This window comes from Letharia lupina, assembly GCF_014066315.1.
Source record: "Letharia lupina isolate WasteWater1 chromosome Unknown contig_15, whole genome shotgun sequence".
NCBI lineage: Eukaryota > Fungi > Ascomycota > Lecanoromycetes > Lecanorales > Parmeliaceae > Letharia > Letharia lupina.
Window position 1 is genome coordinate 397,665 of NW_023502984.1, and position 17,208 is coordinate 414,872.

General features: G+C 50.7%; 6 protein-coding genes across 6 annotated transcripts; 3 read left to right on the forward strand and 3 right to left on the reverse strand.

The window, feature by feature from the left end:
• Positions 1-89: 89 nt before the first annotated feature.
• On the forward strand, positions 90-1,736 carry HO133_002585 (uncharacterized protein; the record flags this gene model as incomplete). Its single annotated transcript, XM_037293511.1, has 4 exons — positions 90-1,280; positions 1,369-1,452; positions 1,508-1,576; positions 1,647-1,736. The coding sequence occupies 4 exons, from the start codon at positions 90-92 to the stop codon at positions 1,734-1,736; spliced, it is 1,434 nt and encodes a 477-aa protein (XP_037150340.1).
• A 210-nt stretch (positions 1,737-1,946) lies between these two features.
• HO133_002586 (uncharacterized protein) lies at positions 1,947-7,359 on the reverse strand (the record flags this gene model as incomplete). Its single annotated transcript, XM_037293512.1, has 5 exons — positions 1,947-4,415; positions 4,490-4,771; positions 4,820-5,314; positions 5,517-7,262; positions 7,318-7,359. The coding sequence occupies 5 exons, from the start codon at positions 7,357-7,359 to the stop codon at positions 1,947-1,949; spliced, it is 5,034 nt and encodes a 1,677-aa protein (XP_037150341.1).
• Positions 7,360-7,874: 515 nt separating this feature from the next.
• HO133_002587 (uncharacterized protein) lies at positions 7,875-11,005 on the reverse strand (the record flags this gene model as incomplete). Its single annotated transcript, XM_037293513.1, has 5 exons — positions 7,875-8,710; positions 8,754-9,567; positions 9,639-9,957; positions 10,029-10,419; positions 10,993-11,005. The coding sequence occupies 5 exons, from the start codon at positions 11,003-11,005 to the stop codon at positions 7,875-7,877; spliced, it is 2,373 nt and encodes a 790-aa protein (XP_037150342.1).
• Positions 11,006-11,994: 989 nt separating this feature from the next.
• Positions 11,995-13,103, forward strand: HO133_002588 (uncharacterized protein; the record flags this gene model as incomplete). The annotated part of the gene is made up of 5 exons (XM_037293514.1): positions 11,995-12,063; positions 12,109-12,119; positions 12,175-12,204; positions 12,258-12,398; positions 12,452-13,103. 5 exons carry the CDS (start codon positions 11,995-11,997, stop codon positions 13,101-13,103), a joined length of 903 nt encoding a protein of 300 aa, XP_037150343.1.
• A 96-nt stretch (positions 13,104-13,199) lies between these two features.
• Positions 13,200-13,856, reverse strand: HO133_002589 (uncharacterized protein; the record flags this gene model as incomplete). Its single annotated transcript, XM_037293515.1, has 1 exon — positions 13,200-13,856. One exon carries the CDS (start codon positions 13,854-13,856, stop codon positions 13,200-13,202), a length of 657 nt encoding a protein of 218 aa, XP_037150344.1.
• Positions 13,857-14,209: 353 nt separating this feature from the next.
• Positions 14,210-16,666, forward strand: HO133_002590 (uncharacterized protein; the record flags this gene model as incomplete). The annotated part of the gene is made up of 1 exon (XM_037293516.1): positions 14,210-16,666. One exon carries the CDS (start codon positions 14,210-14,212, stop codon positions 16,664-16,666), a length of 2,457 nt encoding a protein of 818 aa, XP_037150345.1.
• Positions 16,667-17,208: the final 542 nt, after the last annotated feature.

A 17,208-nucleotide genomic window follows, 5' to 3' on the forward strand; every position in this document is an offset into this window, starting at 1 on the left:
GAACACTTTACAAACCCTCTTTTTTCTCAGATTCTACTGTACCATCACATACATCCCTCACTTCACAGCCATCCAATCCCTTACCCACCATGACCGAATTCACCGCCGCCGATTCTTTTTTCGACTTCGACGCGGCCACTGACAATGACCTGGCAAACGAGGTTGGGGTCGAAAAGCCCAAAGCTCCTTGCAGCTTCTTCAGATACCCTACAGACTTGCATGATCAACGTCCACAGCCGCGCAGCGCCATGAGCTTTCAACCCACCCAGCAGGTAGGTCAAAGAGCGGCGATCCCTGATTCAAGCCCAACTTTAGCCCCTCTTCTCAGTCCAGAGATGCAGCAACAGTGGCCTGCTCTCTCTCCTAGGAGCCAGTACACGGACACTGGCCTCTTCACTTGTGGAGAATCTACGCCTCCGAACCAACCGATCTTGCACTACCCGCAACAGCAACAGCAGCATGAGGCTAGACCTCAACCAAACGTCCAGCAACAAGAGCCTGCTTCCGCTCCCGCGAGCCAAAGCATGGAACCTATCCGCAACACCTACGAGCAACCTCCAGCTCGTTGCATATTGCATACCAGGATGTACCAACAAGACTTTGGTCCCTCTTCCATGGACCCTAACTTGAAACCTCGCCCATACACCCACCAGCGACCTTCGGCTTCTTCCTCCCCAATCACCCAACACCAGCATGCTCCTTTCCCCCTAAACGTCGAGCCCCAAAAGCTCCGACCCAACCATCTCCTCCAACGGCCAACTCCCCTCCTTCAAAGCCGCCAGCGCCTCCCAGCCGGCCCTTCAAAGGAGTCCCCCCCCAAAACTCCTCCTGCCCCTCCACCAATCCAACCGCACCAGCAAACCGCCAACCACACCTTCCCACCCACGCCGGAACGACAGCAAGACCCCCCCACCCTCTCCACCCAGCAACAAGCGCCATCTCCCATCCCCACTCCCCCCACTCCCCCCACCGCCACCAAGCCACCCATCAAAGGCAGCAAACCGTCCACCGGCATCACCAAACGCCCCGCCAAAACCGCGTCCAAACCCCGCGGCCGCCCACCCAAAGAAGCCCCCTCGACCGGCTGGGTCAACGCGACCGTGGCGCCGGAGGAGCATTTCAACACCACCATGTACGGCCGCAACAGCCTCCGCGGCGTCGGGTCCGAAGCGCGGTTGGCGGAGCCGTGGAACCGGCCTTCGGTCAAGTGCAAGGGCAGGGCTAAAGGAGAGGAAGAAGAAGGAGGAGGAGAAAGCCGGTCGGGTGAGAAGGAGGGAGTTGTAAGTGATGAGGCATGGTTATCGGCCTTCTACTACTGATGGTATTGTTATTGTTATTGTTATTGTTACTGACAGACGAACGCTTCAGGTGATCGGGAAGCCGACGGAGCAGCTGTCTTTGGAAGGGCGGGCGGCTAGGGAAGGCCAAGGGTCGGACGAAGGGGAGGTGAATGTAAGATTCCTGAGTTGCGGATTTGGTACCTTGCGCTTACTGACGTCCGTTGCAGGAAGATGTGAGTGCGGAAGAGCCGGCTGGTGAGAGGGCGGCGGAGCCAGTACAGGAAGCGGAAATGATGGTAAGATAGCTTCCGTCGTGGGAGCGAAGAGGGTGGAGAGAGATTACCGCGATTGACATTTTTTTTGTAGGAATTCGATGAGGACATGTTCAATTTGGACATTGGAAACCTGGACGACATGGATGCCTTCCTAGCTTCGCTGGAGGGTGGATCATTTTAGTCGATTGTTTTTACGCCTGAAGGGATTGGTATTGTTGTTTGGCATTAGCGATGGCATTAGATTGCTGTCTGGTCTGGGGTTGGAATGGACGTTGCCATTACATAGATTCCATGCAACAGTTGATTCTATCTCATAATCACTATCATTGTCTGCTCTATTCTCATGCTATCCTGAATAGTTCATAGCCATTCGCCATCCACCAATTTCTACTCAAGAAGCATCGTTAATGATGTCTCTCAAAACAGGCCTCTTGCCCATTAAGACGCTGACATCCAACTTCCCCTGCTTCGCGGGGACCCTCCTACTCCTTTTGTTCTCCTTGCCTTCTCCAAGTGCTTGCCTCTCAATGTTTACCTTCGCCTTCCCAAAGTCCACTTCAGCCTTGGTGTCAGCGCTTCCCCTACCAGAGATTTGCGTCTGTACGTCTTCGAAGACATGTCCTTCACATGCTCCTGCCGGTAGATCAAACCACCACCCCTTTCTTTCCATCAATACGATAAAGTCCTTCAACAAGTCGTTTCCCACGAGCGTACTCTTACTCCCCAACACAAGCAATTTGGTTCGCGCTCTTGTCAGTGCAACATTGACTCTCCGCCAATCCTTCAGCAGCTCTCCGACATTTTGGTCTTCATTGCTACGAACGAGGCTGAGTACCACCACTTCTTTGTCACGGCCTTGGAACTTATCCGCGGTGTGCATTTCGACGCCCGAGCGGTGGCGGAGAGATTGCTTGATCAGTGCCAGCTGGGAACGGTAAAGAGTAATGACACCAATGTCTGTAGGAGCAATTCCTGTGGTGATAAGAGATTCGACGATTTGGGTGGCCAATTTTGCTTCGCAGGGGTTTGTGATCCGTAACCCGCTTTCCAGGGCTTCACGAGAAAGAGACAAGAGAGGGTCTGTATTAACGAAGCAGGCTTTGACGGAAGGATCGAGGAGATCGCGGAGCCAGCAAGATCCTCGGGTAGGGCCAGGGCAGACTTTCTTTGGGTCGGCAGAGAGGATACTGCGAGGGTTATGGTGATGTTGCCTGAGGGCGTCTATGCTAGGAATAACGATTGAGCGAGTGGCGACTGCTGGTGTGCCGCATTTGAGACGGCCGTCATAGATCAAGGTATTGCTGAGTGTCATGATCTCTTCGCACATACGATATTGGTGCTCGAGGTTCACGACTGAAGAAGGATGGTTGTCGGAGAGTGTTTTGAACAAACTGATGTCTAGGCCACCTTCTTGAGCCTCTTTATTCTGGACCAGAGGAGGCAATTGATAGTGGTCGCCGACAAGGATAAATGTCCTAGCCATTCGGATGGGACCTATGCACACGGGAAGTGTGATTTGAGACGCTTCGTCGACGATGCAGTAGTCAAAGACACGCTGATTGAAGATGGGGTGGTTAATCCCTAGGCACGTTGTTGCGACAATTGGTTGTGTGTAGCATCTCTTGAGATCTTCCATCGTCTTGATCGGTTTGCCCGCAAGATCTGCAAATTCTTGAATTTCTGGATGGATCTTTGCGACGGCACCGAGGCGAAAGATGCCAACTCCGTCGTTGCGTAGCTTGAGCAATATATTGTCGACAGCAGTGTGCGTATATGAGGTAAGTAGAACGCTCTTTCCTTGGGCTACAAGAGCTCGAATAATATGTGCAATGGTAGTCGTCTTCCCAGTTCCCGGCATCCCAAGGACGAGGGCGTAGTCTTTGGCGATCATCACCTTCTCAATTGCAGCCTTTTGGTCAACATTCAGGCTAGCTTGGCTCGCCGTATCTGCAAGAGTATACGCTGACGCTGTGGGCTTGAAGGTAGGAGCCACATTCTCAACGATCAATCTCCGAAGGGCTTGAACACCAAAAACGTCTTTCTCCATCAAGCGAACGAGATTGGTACGAATCATTGCCATGCCGTTGCTGAACTCATCCTTGTCGAGACGGTACGTTATAGTTTCATCAGGTTGCGTGGGTATCATGGTTGATTGTCCAAAACCATTGTCAACCACCTCCATGATACCTGCAAAGGTTTGGTTTCGCAGAGTGTCAAAATCATTGCCTTTTGCTCGAGCATTATGCAGACGGCGGTCAATGGCGACCTGGATTTTGTGCTTCCGTACGCTGGTCACGTAACCATTCGCAAGAGCAAAGTGTCCCTTCTCGTCCGAGATCACAATAGGTTCACCAAGAGTGATCTGGGATTCTATGAAAGAGAAGCTAGGTGTTGGCTTCTGCTTGACAAAAGTATAGCCATAGCGGTTGATCTTTAGAGCGCCTTCGATTTTATGGAAGGAACCTGGGTCAATGATGACGTTGCCGAAGCATCGTCCGACCCTCTCGCGCTCGAAACTTTGCATTGTCCACAACTCTTTGCGAAATTTGACAAAGTCTTTCTCTTCTTTCGTCAGCAAAGCGTCCCACTTGCTGAAGAAGAGTTGGTGGTTAGGATTCAGGTGCTTAACGAAGTCGTCGAACCTCTCTCCAAGGCCACTTGTCTCGCCATTACCGTCATCTACCAATTTGTGATAGAGAAAGCATGGTGTTTGGGCAAAGCATTTGCCACAAGTATATGGCCGCTTGATCATTGGGGGTAGTTCCGCACGATGACGAACATAGCTTGCTAACTCGTTCCGTTGCATGATCATGGGTACCAATTCGTGGCGTATAGTTTGGACATTAGAGATTTCGGAGCTCTGCATATAGTAAAGCATACCACAAGCAATTTCGACATCTGCCGCGCGGTAAGGGGTTAGTAATGTAACCAAACACTTAGTGCACTGAGTGACTCGCCATATCGATTGGAAAGCAAAAGGGTGTAAAGCGATGTTTGGGCTTTATGCGATGCGTTGGCATTTTTACCCGTCTTCAACTCGAACGGTACTGTTAATGTTTTTTCATCCTCACCGTCCTTTAACGTCACCTGTACTGTGGCATCGATGTTGCCCTTCAACCCATACATTGGTGACCACACCTTTTCTTCGATCTCGAGAAGCTTGTTGACACACATGAGGGATTGGGCTCCATTCCGATCTTTGACAACGGCGTTCGACTTAACAAGTAATCAGCTTCTGCTCAATTATACCGAGAAGAGCCTGACCTTCGGTTTTGCGGCAACATAAATCTCAGCCCAAGCCTGCAAATCGACCGCCCTGGCTCTGAGCTGCTCGATGGCGATCGGAACCTCAATCTGAAGCTCGAAGAGCGACTCCAGGCTCCGCGTCGCTATGGTTTCAATGAGCGAAATCATGAAACCATCATCCCATTTATTAGCTTTCAGCGCCTCCTGGAATATCTCATGCAGCAAATGCCCGTAAAGAGTGGCCTGGTTGGCATCACTGGTGGCTTTGACTCGAGCTTCTAGGACAGCTTTGCGAGTACATGTGAACGAATCTCCAACCACAGTAGATGAAATCAGATGATCAGGATGAAGGATAAGCAGGTTCTGGGTGTTGTCGACGACGCATTGACCAAGACGATCAAAATCTCCGATGAGATGGACATAAGACTCGGGGAGACAGGGGGTGTCTACCCAGGCTTGTCGTAGAATGATTGCTTTGCTGAACTTTGTCCCTTCACTTTGCACAGAGAGTACCTGTCAAAGTCAGCCATAGGAATGACACACATGAGATATGAGTATGGGGCACCTTCTCTGGTCGCATATGTCCACTAGTTGTTTGGTATTCACTTTCGACTACGGCCTTGATTATATAACGCTGTATGGTCGGCATCTTTCTGTCATGCTTTCGTTATTTAGCTAACTAAAATATAGATGAGCGAAAGTTCACAGTACGTACAGATGACTGAGGCTGTGATACCTGCTGATTTCTGGTTGCCTCGACGCACTCAGCAGCAATCTGCTCAAAATCCGAATCATCGCCGAAGTCCTCGTCATCAGACAGCACTTCGATGTGAGTGGTAATCACAGGTCTAGGAATCGCGGATTTAGGTCTGAATATGGATTCTTTCCGGACGTCAGTTGCTGATTCTGGACGCATTGAATCTGCATGCTTCGCAAGATGATCTTTTCTAGCAACATGTTGCTGTGGTTGGGTATCGTACTGAGCGAAGACATTCTCCAGGTCGGCTGCAGAGACCTCATCCTCATCTTCACCAAACTCATCGTGATTCAAGGGCGCCACCTGTGCTGGTGAAGAGGATATTTCAGAGGGGAAGGATACTTGGGACAGCCTCTCGGTATCCCCAGAGGTCGCCTCCGCAGAGTCAGCTTGGGTAGGTCCTCGTATGTGCTCTTCTGGATCGACTGTGGTAATGGGTCGATTGTTATTACCGCGTCTTGGGCTCGCGGCCTTCATTCTTGTTGTCGAGAAAGCCTGAAGAGTCGCATCCACCGTCTCGAGCATCTCTAGATCGAGATCATCGTCTCCAAAGTCAGAGGAGCCATCAGCTTTCTCAAGATCCGCAATTTCCTCCGCAGAAAGTACCAGAGGCAGGAGTGGGCGCTCTTTGGGTGCTACAGCGGTTTGACTCAGAACAGTGACGACGTCGTCGATTGCTGTCTGGCCTTCTTGCGATGGTAGGTCGAGTCCTTTGGGTGATTCGTTGACCTTCCGCGCCACAGGTGAGGATCTGGCAGGCTCAGACGAAGAGTACTCCTGAATGGCGCGCGGCTTGGTGAGACCGTCATGTATCTTCTCAACCAGGAAGCTGACCCTTGACATCTTCGACTTCTCGTTCGTATCATCGGGGCCTCCATCAATTCTAGCATGCCCACCATTGGAGTCCTTGTACGTGCCGCTCTGTTGTAGCTTTCTCCTCTTCGCTGCTGACGTCGGCCATTCGATGCAACTTAAGACCCTTCTTAAGCCACTCCCCTCTTTGTCATGACTAGCGGGTGTTTGAGGCGATGATGAATGTATGAGTTGGGTGAAAGCCAAGCCAGCGGGCGCGGTGGGGGACTGTCTTTCGGTAGTGCCTGTGTTGAGTGAGTAACGACTCCACAGATCGTCAGCGGGATCAGCCTTTGGTGTTTTCAAAGCTTTCTGCAAAGCCGGGAGGTCTGCCTGTGGCTTGGTACTCCCAAAGGGACGAGAGGTGTCATTTTGGGAAGATGACGCCGGAGATGAGCTATGTGCTCTCTTTCTACCCCTCTGCCTTGATTTTGCAGGCTCTGAGCTGACAGGCGAGTTGTCCCATAAGACTCGCTCAATGGGTGTCAAGTTCAGATGCTGACGAGACGTATCATCACCACTTGCGAGGAGCTCCGTCAATGGCAGTCTGCCGACTGGTGTCTGGGGGCAATCTCGTACGTCCTTTGCAGATCTTTGCGAGAGATGCTGTGGAGGGGGGTCCATCTTCAGGGTCGTCGCGTCCAGCTCGGGATCGTGATTCTCTTTCTCAGTGACCGCAGCCTTGGGGACAGTGTAGTCATTCCTCTCATCGTATTGGAAGGCTTTTAGCTTCGACTTGGATTGTGAGGAGGCAGCTATGGGAGCCATGAGGGCGGATGGCTTCAAGGAAGGTTGAGGGCCATGAGACTCGTTTTCACGCTTCCAGTCTTTCTGCAAGAAAGGGCGAGCCTGCTGAAGTACATGTAGTCAGTCCTGTGGCTTGCCGAAGTTGTCACGAAACACACACCTTTTTATCCCGATCGAAGAAAGACTTCTGGCGACTCGCCATGGTTGGCGGAAAAACTTTCAGTTTATCGTAAGTTACGCTCTGATTGGTACGCTTCCGAGGCCCGTGACCCCACCATTTTAATCTGTTGTTGTTCAAAATGAAGGACGCGTTGGAAAACGCGACCACGCCAGCACGTGACTTTCCGGCTCCACCTTTCTCCGAAGTCCACTGCCAGTGGTCCTTTGGTCGGATGCCATGCTACGACTCCTGTGGTTCAAATATATCAACAATCTCGCTGTCGATTTACTCATGTTTCAGACGAACATCCTGAGTACGAAAGGGCGCAGGCGTTACGGTGCTTTAATCGAGCTACCTAGGTAGTGCGCCATTATCCCCACAACACCTTGCCCAAAATACATCTAGGGACGCCGAATCCGATTAGAAGCCTCGCGCACCAGAGAGAGGGCACAAAGTTTTCACCATACCATTACTGCAAACGCTCCCAACCCCATCGCGAACGACAGCCAAACTCGCCTCAGCGCTCGTTTTAACATATTGCTTCCTCCCTGCCCCTCTCAGAATTGCGCCACACTCTCATTGCCCCTAGCACCACTTTCTCCGCGGCCATTGAACCCGTTCTTGATATAACCTCTAATACCTATAGTGCTCATTCCCACCACAGCATCCGTTGCGGCTGGCGCGAGTGATATCGGAGTTCCATCCGCCGTAATTAATCTACCAGGCGTCAACGTCTGCCAAGCAATGACAAAGTCGGTTGGCAAGTTTGCCATGTAGACCTGCCCACCATAAGTCGAAAAATCTGGCCCAACGGTGGCAGGCACAAGCGGAAGCGTTGATGAGCGGATCACCGCGTATGGAGTGGCTGGAACAGGAGATAAAGATATGCGAGTCCCGGAGACGGTGATAGCACCCCCGGGTGTCAATGTTTGGCTGCCAATCATGAAGCTCCCTGGAGTCGCTGTGTACGTTGAGCCAGCGAATGTAATGAGAGTTTGCAAGTTGCCTTGCAGTGGGATCGTGGATGTGCCTCCCACTGCATAGGCAGCGGTAGGAACTAAAGCAATTCGCGTTCCGGCAACTGTAATAGCGCCGCCAGGTGTGACAGTCTGGCCGCCAATGACAAAGGCGCCATTCCGCGAGTCTGCAGTGTACGTCTGACCTACGAACGTCAAGACGTCTTGGAAATTGGTCCTACTTGGATAACGAATTAGCGAGATTGTTGACGGACCCACCAGGGCAAATGAGGACCCAGAACGCAGGGGAATTCGAGTACCAGCTACAGTGATGGCACCGCCAGGGGTAACGGTCCGACTACCAACGACGAAAGCCCCGTCTGTTGGGTTTGCCTTGTAGATTTGGCCCGCAAACGCCAATGCGGCAGGTGAATTGGCTGTTGGGGGCGAAATGATTAATGAGACTGTGGATGAGCCCACTAGGGCGTATGAGGATCCAGAATGCAGTGAGCGGGGGTACCCAAACCATGACGACGCCGCCAGGGTTCAGAGTCTGAGACCCTATGATAAATTGGGAGGCGGTATTTGCAGTTATAGACTTGTCTCCAAGTGGAAATACTGCTACTGCCGACGTTGGCGCAGTACCTCCAACATACGTGTTAAGGCCGACGAGGACGGAGTTTGCAGACGGAGCAAGAGATACAGGGGTGTTTGAGATTGTGATGGGCGGACCACGGGGTATAAGTGTTGCGGATGGAACTACGAAAACAGAGTCAGAGCTGGCAGTAAATGCCTGGCCCAACACTGATATAACCGACGGTTTGTGTTGGCCTTGTCCTGTACTGAAGGAAGGTTCTGGGATGGGTATTGAGACCGCGCCAGGCACGGCCGGCTGTGACTGATCGTTGGAGCCTGAATCGCTCGAATCAACGGCGGGTGGCAGTTGCTGAGGTTGAGTCTTTGAGCCAACAATTCCTGGAGTGCTGCCTGGTGCCTGTTGAGGGTTCTCAATTGGCGATGGGTTGATCAAAAGAGGATTTAGTGCGAAGCTAGTTGGTGAAGGGATACCTGGCGAAGGATCGTTCGGCGCAAGTTTGTCCGATGCAGGGTCGGATGGACTGCCGACCGGCGGATTAGGCTGCAGATTCGAAGCTTGTTGACCGGCGCCAATCGTAGCCTTGGGTTCGTTGGCAGTTGGAGTCGGACCAGGCGCTGGTGGAGGAGTGGGAGGAGGTGCGAGATACTTGGCAGGAGTGAGCGCTGTGGGTGGATCGTGAAATCCGAGGGCTGCAAGCTACAAGTACACCAATCAGTCGATTGCAACGGCGTAGTTTATTTCAGGGCAGAACATGGATGGGGGCCTACCGTGCATGTACTAAACGCTGGGTCAATGTCCAATAGCTGTGTAGGTGCAACAATGAATAGACTGTAAGGGTCGGCGAAATGTGCTCCGAAATTGGTGAAGACGGTCGAAGTCGTACAATTTGCCAAGTCAGTGGGATTAAAAAAGTCGGAAGAGACCCGATTTCCTGGAATGCCTAAGTTTCCCACCTCCCCAACGTAAGTGTACAGGTAATTCGGTGGAAACGACAATGTGACTATTTGCGTAGATTCAGTGCCGACGGTACCGCAAAGGTTGGTCGCTCTCACAGACGACAGAACTAGGTATACGGATGGAGATGTACTGTGTAGAGTCATTAGCTGGTTTTAAAAAATGTTGGGAAGACGGTCTCTCACTAAGTAAAGTTATCTGACACTGTTACGCTCGCGCCCGATATCGTAGACTCAGTACTTGGAAAGTACCGCAGTTGAGCAGGATTCCCAGCGATGGGACGGTCTGCACAACAGGGCGGCTTAGCTGTTACGCTGACCACATAGTCCGTAGACACGGACGTGTATGTTATATGAGAGCCAGCAATGGTTGATGTAGCCGTGAACGTAGCGACCGGAACTTGGAATTGAGCTGCAGCTTCCAGAAGGGCGGACTCGCAATAGAGGCGAAGACTTGAATCCGACACTCCGCCATAAAGATCATCCAATGCTGTCACTTCTGCGAGAGGAAAGCTATACATAGGCGTGTCGCTAATGCCCAATTTCGCCGTCGTCCGGTTGAGGTAGGTGGTGGCTATCTCGCTTTCAGCATGACCTTTATTTGTGAAAACCAGGCAACAATAACGATCATGTCAACACGGTGACTCATATAGTGCCTCAAAATTGGATTAAGGTCTAAGGTGAGAGAGAAAGGGAATAAAACCACATCTAGCTTCTCCACTCAAGGCCAACCGTAGTAATAACCGTGAATCATCGCCTTGGCTACAGACAGACGGAGCCTGATACAAAGATGAGAAGAGAGTAAGATCGTACCTTGAGCTGCAGCGTAGAAACTCCATTGGATAATTAGAAGCAATAAAATAACATAGAGGGCCATCACTCAACAAATGGCCCGAGATCTAGAGTCCAAGGTAGATGCTTTGCTTGATTGAAAACATAGGTGCACCGAAACAAAACTTGCATAGAGCAAGCAGCAAGGATAGTCGACGCAAGAGATTAAGATTAGTACTGTACTTGAGGTCAGAGGATCTGAGCCGCCCAAAATACCCAGACGCCTAGGTGTTGAAGCTACACCACCTTGCTCTTAGCACGGAGGCTGTAGACAGCTTGCGGGGATTGTCAATGGGGATCACAGCCTATTTTCTACTAGGCTATACCCAGGTCTTACTTGCCCAGCACATGGGTTGTGCTAATAGTGTTACTGGGTCAGTGTCCACAAACAATACAATGCAAAGTGGAAATGCAGGGTCATGAATGCAGCCTATGTAGGGCAAAACTGTATGCAGGAACAGTGCGGCAAGAACAAATAGCATACAAATTCGATTCGGAATGTCTGCATCAGAAGGCTCCCGCACATGATCGTTCATCTTTTCCTTCATAAATTTCCCATCGACTGCATGGAGATTCATCAAAGAAGTCATTCCAAGTAGCTTCTTTTGTCGGCTGTGATTTTGCAAACAACGGACCACTTCAGCCTTCTACCTAGGTATACTGAAAAGACAAGAGACGGCGGAAAAGGTTTTGAATCAAGCTTAGTGTTATGCCGCCGAGCTTTTTGACAGGCCTAAGGTGGCCGTCTCCTTGGTCTAGTACTGCAGCCGCGTAAGCCGGTCGTCCATGAATACCAATAGCAGTTGGGTTGGTGCAAGAACTGCGCCCAGAGGGCGTGACCACACCACTAACAAAGACGGCACGAGAGGAGAAGGTTATCAGGCCCACGTTGCGTGGAGGAAAATGTCGCAAAACGTTCGCGCAAGAAAATGCTCATGTGAGGCTAACAAGCTAAGGAAGGCAGGAAGAAAATGAGCATTGAAGGGGGCCAGAAACCGTGTATTCTTCTATGCTCGTTCAGGAAATTGACTGGGCCTGGACTGGATAGATCCAACTAGATGATCGATGGCAATGATTTTATTTGACTTCGTTGAGCGCAGCGTCCCCGAGGTCGTCCACTATGACAGAATGATATCTCGCAGAGACACGAGGAGAGGGCCGCACGTGATCTCGGGAATTCTATTCTCCGAGTCCCTATCAAAGGACCAAAAAAGCAATCCAGCTCTCCTTCGCCAGCAACTTCACAAGTCTCACCTACTCTGTGTTGAGGGCCTACGCTTGCCTTGATTTGGAACCATACATGATATCTATAAGGCCTAGCTAGCTGAATCTCTCCATCATGTCGCAAGATAAGCCATTGCCGTTTATCTACCAGTTCGCTGCAGGTGCAGTAGCTGGTGTATCAGAGGTGTGTGGTTTCAGATAGCAACGGCGATCAAGCTGACAATCATAGATTCTAGTGATGTACTACACTATACCAACTACGTCTAACGGGAGCAGTGATTTGACAAGGCTCTAGGTACCCACTGGATGTCGTCAAGACCCGAGTGTCAGTACCTTCGAGCTTCACAGTCAATGGGCTGGGCTGATTCGCGACCACAGGCAATTGCAACAAGGAAAAGGTGTTGGAGGGGAAGGCTACAATGGAATGATTGATTGCTTTCAAAAGATTATAAGAAACGAGGGCTTTTCGCGACTGTATCGAGGAATTACAGCGCCCATACTGATGGAAGCTCCGAAGAGGTAGAAGCTTTCTTCCCCTAGGAATCCTCTGCATGAGCTGAAATTACATGAAGAGCCACTAAATTCGCAGCGAACGACGCCTGGGGTAAATACTATCGCGGCATTTTTGGCATGTCCAAAATGAACCAGCAACTCTCCATCCTCACCGGTGCCTCAGCTGGTGCTACAGAGGCGTTCGTCGTCGTCCCTTTCGAACTCGTCAAGATAAGGCTGCAAGATCGGGCTTCAGCAGGGAAATACAATGGCATGATTGACTGTGTGGCCAAGATCGTAAAAGAAGAAGGCCCCTTAGCTATGTACAACGGTCTTGAGAGCACACTTTGGCGACACATGTTGTGGAACTCCGGATACTTCGGCGTCATCTTCCAAGTCAAGGGATGGCTGCCCAAGGCCGAAGGCAAAGGCCAGCAGATACGGAACGATCTGGTCGCTGGTGCCGCTGGAGGGACAATTGGTACCGTCCTGAACACCCCGATGGATGTCGTCAAATCCAGGATACAAAATTCGCCGAAGATCAAAGGCTCCGTGCCCAAGTACAATTGGGCCTGGCCTGCACTTGGGACCGTCATGAAGGAGGAGGGCTTTGCAGCATTGTATAAGGGTTTCTTGCCCAAAGTTTTGCGATTAGGTCCTGGCGGAGGCATCTTATTGGTGGTCTTCACTGGGGTGATGGATTTCTTCAAGAAAATGAGAGGCGATGCATAATACCCTCGGGGCTTTCTGGATACTGTCTGCATATTGGTGGCATTTTCGCATCCAGAATCGGATACATAGATTCTTAAATTTATAACTCCTGTGCTCCTACTCAAGCCTCGGCCTGACCTGTCGTTCGTCTTCCCTGCCAGCTCCCCTGATAGCATCCTTGATCAAATCTCTCAACTGCTTCTGCCCTTCCTCTCCTTGGAAATCATCCCTAGCTGCAAGCTCTTCAATCCTCCGTCTGAACTCTGGGTCCGCTTCTGTGCCTTCTCCTATTGCTTGCGGGTCTTCCATAGTCCCCAAATGTACCTTTACATTGGGCGGAAGAGGAGGTGGATGTGATCCGTTCTGAGTAGATTGAGTATCCCCGACGGCCGGAGTTCCTATGACTCTGGACTCCCTCAGAAAGTCCGCTATCGTCGGATATTCTCCTTCAGCCCGTATCTTCTCCTCGGCAGTCATACCCTCTTCATTCTTGAGTGTTAGATCCGCTCCTAACTCCTCAAGGAGGCACTGCGCAGGCTCTACGCTCTCGACCACGAATAAAGCCGTCTCGCCATCTTCATCTCTAATATTCGGGTCAACGTGGAACTCGTGTACTAAAGTCTGTAGTAGGTCTAGGTGATTGTAGCTTGCAGCTGCGTGAACGAGAGAGTAGCCATGGTCGTCCTGTGCTGACGCGAGGGAGGGATTTGCGCGTAGGATAGGGAGGAGGTGCGGGCTATTGTCGGCAGCAAGGGTGAAGGTGTTGGGCGCCATGCGGATCAATCCATTTACTTTGGCTATTCGTTTGCAAGAGAGTTCTTCGAAAGTGTCTCAGCCTCTCAGGTCAGAGCTCGGCAAAGCTGCGGGATGACGATCATCTGCGGCCACTAAATTTCAGCCTTGTGGAAACGGCCATTGTTGACTCTGGAGTGACTCAAAAGTACGAGTCAGGGAGGCGCATTGGGGAGTCACTTGATTGAATCAGAAACGTCAACACCTGAAATGAGATGCTTACGAGCGGCTATATTATATGTCCTGCCATCCTCAGACCTCAGCTGACCATACGACACCTTTTCTTGCTAAGTACCACAGTCAACAGCCTTACCTCCAAGCTACACACTAAAAGCATGGCTCCTCAAAGCAGTGTTCCATATGCTGCTCAGGATGCCCAAGAGGTTGCTGCCCTGGTCAAAGGCCTTGAAGCCAGCACAAAAAAGCATGGAGGCGGGAAGAACTCCCTGACATGCAAGAAACATACATTCGACGTTGCCGGTACCGGTGGTGTCACCGTGGACTCATGGCAGTTTAGAGATTGGGATTACAAGCGTCGTGACCTTCCAACCTATGCTCGGGGTCTGTTTACCTACCGTCGGAAAGATGGTACTCCTGAGATTGCCACGAGAGGATATGACAAGTTCTTCAACGTTGGCGAAGTACATGAGACAAATTGGGAAAATGTCGTATCAATGACTAAAGGACCTTACGAGCTTAGTGTCAAGGAGAATGGATGCATCATCTTCATATCGGGTCTGGAAGGTGACAAACTCCTGGTTTGCAGTAAGCACTCAACAGGAGCTCGAGACAACGTCGATCTGAGCCATGCCGCTGCTGGAGAGCGCTGGGTGGACAAGCATTTGAAAACTGTCGGAAAGAAAAGTGCGGATCTGGCAAGAGAGCTGAGAGAACGGAACGTCACTGCTGTTGCGGAACTCTGTGATGACTCTTTCGAAGAGCATGTTCTAGCGTACGAGCCGAAAGACGCGGGTCTTTACATACATGGCATCAATCTGAATCTCCCAGATTTCGCAACATACCCTGGCGAGCTAGTACACGAATTCGCTGACGAATGGGGATTCAAGAAAGCACAGTACCTTATCAAAGACGACATCGACTCAATGAAGAAGTTCCTTTCGGATTGTGCTGAGACCGGCTCGTACGCTGGCAGAGACACAGAAGGCTTTGTGATACGATGTCGAAGGAGACATTCCGGAGAAGGAGGTAACTACCAAGACTGGTTCTTCAAGTACAAGTTCGAGGAGCCATACTTGATGTACCGGCAATGGCGCGAAGCGACGAAGGCTGTGATTAGTGGCAAGCCTCCTAAGTTCAAGAAGCACCAAAAAATCACGGAACAGTATTTACAATACGCCCGCCGCCAGCTCGCAAAAGATTCATCCATTGGCGAGGCTTACAAACAAAATCACGGAATAATCGCGTTGCGAAATGGCTTTCTCAACCAAATGGGTCTCAAGGGTTCAGACATAACTCGACAAGAGGATCAAGAAGCAGGTGGGGATAGCTCGCCGGATGCGGTTACGAGAGATTTGATACTCCTCCCCATTGCCAGCATAGGATGTGGGAAGACGACTGTCGCAATTGCTCTAACAAAGCTCTTTGGCTGGGGCCATGTCCAGAACGACAATATCACCGGGAAACAAAATAGACCAAAACAGTTCTGCACGCTCATAACCAATACACTAGCTGACCATCCTGTTATGATTGCAGACAGAAACAATCATCAACGGAGGGAAAGAAAGCAGGTCATGGACGATGTGCTCCAAATTGTCCCTGGAGCCCGATTTGTTGCGTTGCATTATATTCATGACCCGAAGCCTCAGATGCTCCCCAAAATACGTCAAGTCACCCAAGAAAGAATATTCGCGCGTGGTGACAACCATCAGACTATTCAAGCTGGTACGAAATCTCGATCGGACATCCTTGGTATCATGGAAGGCTTCCTTGGTCGATTTGAGCCGGTCAACCCTTATGCAGCTCCTGACGATGGCTTTGACCAAATCATTGATTTGGATGTTGCGGCCTCGTCTCGCGAAAACCTCGAGACGGTCGTATCATCCCTACATAAGATGTATCCCAAGCTTGTTCCGAAGATGCCGACCGATGAGGATTTCGACAAAGCAATAGAGGCGGCTCTCAGCGATTACAAACCTGATATTAAGCACGACCTCAGCTTCAAGAGTAATAAAAGAGACCGAGGCAGCAATACCAATGGAATTGGAGTCGAACCCTCTCAACCCAAGGCCTCTAAGTTGGAGTACTTCTGCATCAAATTACCTACAAATGATGTGCTGTCTACCCTCGACAAACTCTTCAGCCGAGAATCCCCTGAAACTGCGAGGATGTACCGCCAACTCCAGCAATCTCGCCGTCTCCAGCCTGCCTTCCACGTCACCCTTATACATCGCGCTTCTGTCAAATCCCATCCAGAGATTTGGTCTCACCTCTCTGATATACACGCCAAAGCATTATCTGAAGCATCCCACAATCCTTCCGCTCAAACTCCTGATCCGCTGCTCGGCAAATGTCGTGTACGCCTCGAACGTGTCATCTGGGATGAAAGGGTTATGTGCATCGTTGTTAGGCTTCTGGACGAGGGCTGGGAGACCGCGAACTCGATAGCACATATTACGGTTGGGACAGCACATCAGGACATCAAGCCGAAAGAGAGTAACGAACTACTGCAGCGATGGATGGAGAGTGGAAGCCAGACAGGCATTGCGGACTTTGGGGTCGCAGGCCATGTGGAGGTGCATGGGAGTGTGAGGGCAGTGATGCAGGGAAGGTGATGAGAGAAGGAGAAGGCTTCGTAGCGCTTGCTTATGCTCTTGCGTGATGATCTCCCTGCTCTGGCTGTAGCATAATTGCTTTGCATCTTTAGTTCAGCGACTGCGCTCAGATACCACTCTACACCAAACATTAAACATACTTTGCAAAATAGGTTTGCCAGTTGCTTCTGATGCAAGGTCGATTCATTGTCGGGCCAGCCTAGGTGCCCAAAATTTGGCAGTCGAAGCGGTATGAGTCCCTAAAGATATCAACACAAAAGGCACTAACGAGTGCTACCACGCTGTTGGACGATAAACCTCAAAAAAATTCCCGACATGTAAGAAAATCCTATCCTGAACAATACCGAGAATCAGCGTAAAGGAACGAGTCAAAAGTCATGGGTAGAGCGAACATTAAAAATCCAGTCCCACGGAGAAAAACTTGCCGCCAGACAAGATGTCCGAAAAAAGTGACTGTCGAAGCGGGATCAATCCGTAAGACGTGGAACAGCTCACATCGACCAGAATATGTTTTTGCTACCCAGTGCTTCAAATGTGGTGGT